The following is a 1,431-nucleotide window of genomic DNA, read 5'->3' as shown; positions in this document are numbered from 1 at the left end:
AAAAAAAAAAAAGGAAAGACAAAGGAAAAGCATAAAGCATTACCAGCCGCAGGTGTCTTCAAGGCTGTGCTTCCAGGCTTCAGGATCTTGGTGGGGGCCTTCAGCCCACTTGGTTTTAGCATGCTCATTGTTTTAGCGTTTCAGAGCTGTTTCTCCAGTGCCTGTCACCACTATCTTTCCCCAACCATCAAGACAATTATGTTTCTATAGTGAAGTCAGTCTCTCGATTAAATCTGCAAAGGAAAATAAAATTAAAAAATTTTAAATTTTGTTTTGTTTTTTCCAAAATTTCAAAAAAAAAATTTAGAGGGCAGGTGAGATAACTCAGTGGACTAAGCACCTGCTTTGGCAAGTGCAGGAACCAGGGTTCAATCCCTGGCACTACATGCTGTGCCTGCCAGAGACCGGATGTGGTGGCGCACACCTGTAGGCCTAGCGCTGGGGAGGCTGAGACAGGAGGATCACTATGAGTCCGAGCTGCATAGTGAGACCCTGTCCCAAATAAATAAATGATTTTTTAAAACTCCACATTGAACACAAGCCTCTGGCTACTAAAAACATGAAGAAAAAAATAATAAAAACATGAAGAACTTGCTGAAATGGATTTAAAGGTGATTTATTATCTCAAAGACAAGCAGTGAAGACTAGCAATAGACTCTCTTCAGTTCACATCAGCTGGTATCACCAGCTTAGTATAGTGTCTAAATTGCCACATCAAAAAGGGATCAGAAAAATTTATACCAGTCTCATGGGGGGAGAGCAAGAGAGCTTTGGTTATAAGTTATACATTTCTGCTTACACAGTATGGCTGGCAACATTAGCCAGCGCTTGCTCTACTCTCTTTAGTGGAGAAGCAGCAGACTACAAGAAACTAAACTATATCTGCCTCTATTTCCAACAGACTCACGTTCAAATTTCACTCACAAAAAGCCGGGAAAATTTTATTAATCCTTTTTAAAAAGTTAATATAAAATTATAGCAAAAAAACTATGCACTTCTACATTGATTAAATTGTATTACAAGCCTGTGTAAACTAGTTTTTTAAACCTGTAGCATTATGCAATTTGTGTATAAAATTATATGTATGTTGAACTAGAGGAAAGTTAAACTAGAAGGAAAAATTCCATCTAGGAAGAGAACAAATAAAATATCTTTGTCCTGCTTAGAGAACCAACATATTCTGATTTCAAGATCAGGTTTAATAGTCAGGCATGGTGTTGCACATCTGTAATCCCAGAGCTCAGAAAACTGAGGATCGTTTAAAGTTTGAGACCAGCTTGGACTACAAAGTGAGTTCAAGGCCAGCCTGAATTGCTTCGCAAGACCACCTCAGAAAGACAAAAAAAAAAAAAATCTTGTCATAGCTTCTTCACCTCTACAGAAAGTACACAGGAAAACATTTGCAGATATAATACCTAAAAAAAAAAAAAA

General features: G+C 37.7%; 1 protein-coding gene across 10 annotated transcripts in view; it reads right to left on the bottom strand.

The window, feature by feature from the left end:
• Clip1 (CAP-Gly domain containing linker protein 1) overlaps nucleotides 1-1,431 on the bottom strand; it is a 192,189-nt gene that overhangs the window by 105,143 nt on the left and 85,615 nt on the right. For all 10 annotated transcript variants that reach the window (XM_023720598.1, XM_023720597.1, XM_004635887.2 and 7 more), the window contains exon 2: nucleotides 44-233. In XM_023720598.1, coding sequence (XP_023576366.1) covers nucleotides 44-128 — 85 coding nt within the window. In that variant the 5' untranslated portion in view covers nucleotides 129-233. The remainder of the gene's footprint in view (nucleotides 1-43; nucleotides 234-1,431) is intronic.

This window comes from Octodon degus, unplaced genomic scaffold, assembly GCF_000260255.1.
Source record: "Octodon degus isolate 3935 unplaced genomic scaffold, OctDeg1.0 scaffold00076, whole genome shotgun sequence".
Classification (NCBI taxonomy): domain Eukaryota; kingdom Metazoa; phylum Chordata; class Mammalia; order Rodentia; family Octodontidae; genus Octodon; species Octodon degus.
Note: the sequence above shows the minus strand (reverse complement) of the source record. Positions and strands in the feature narration are given on the sequence as shown.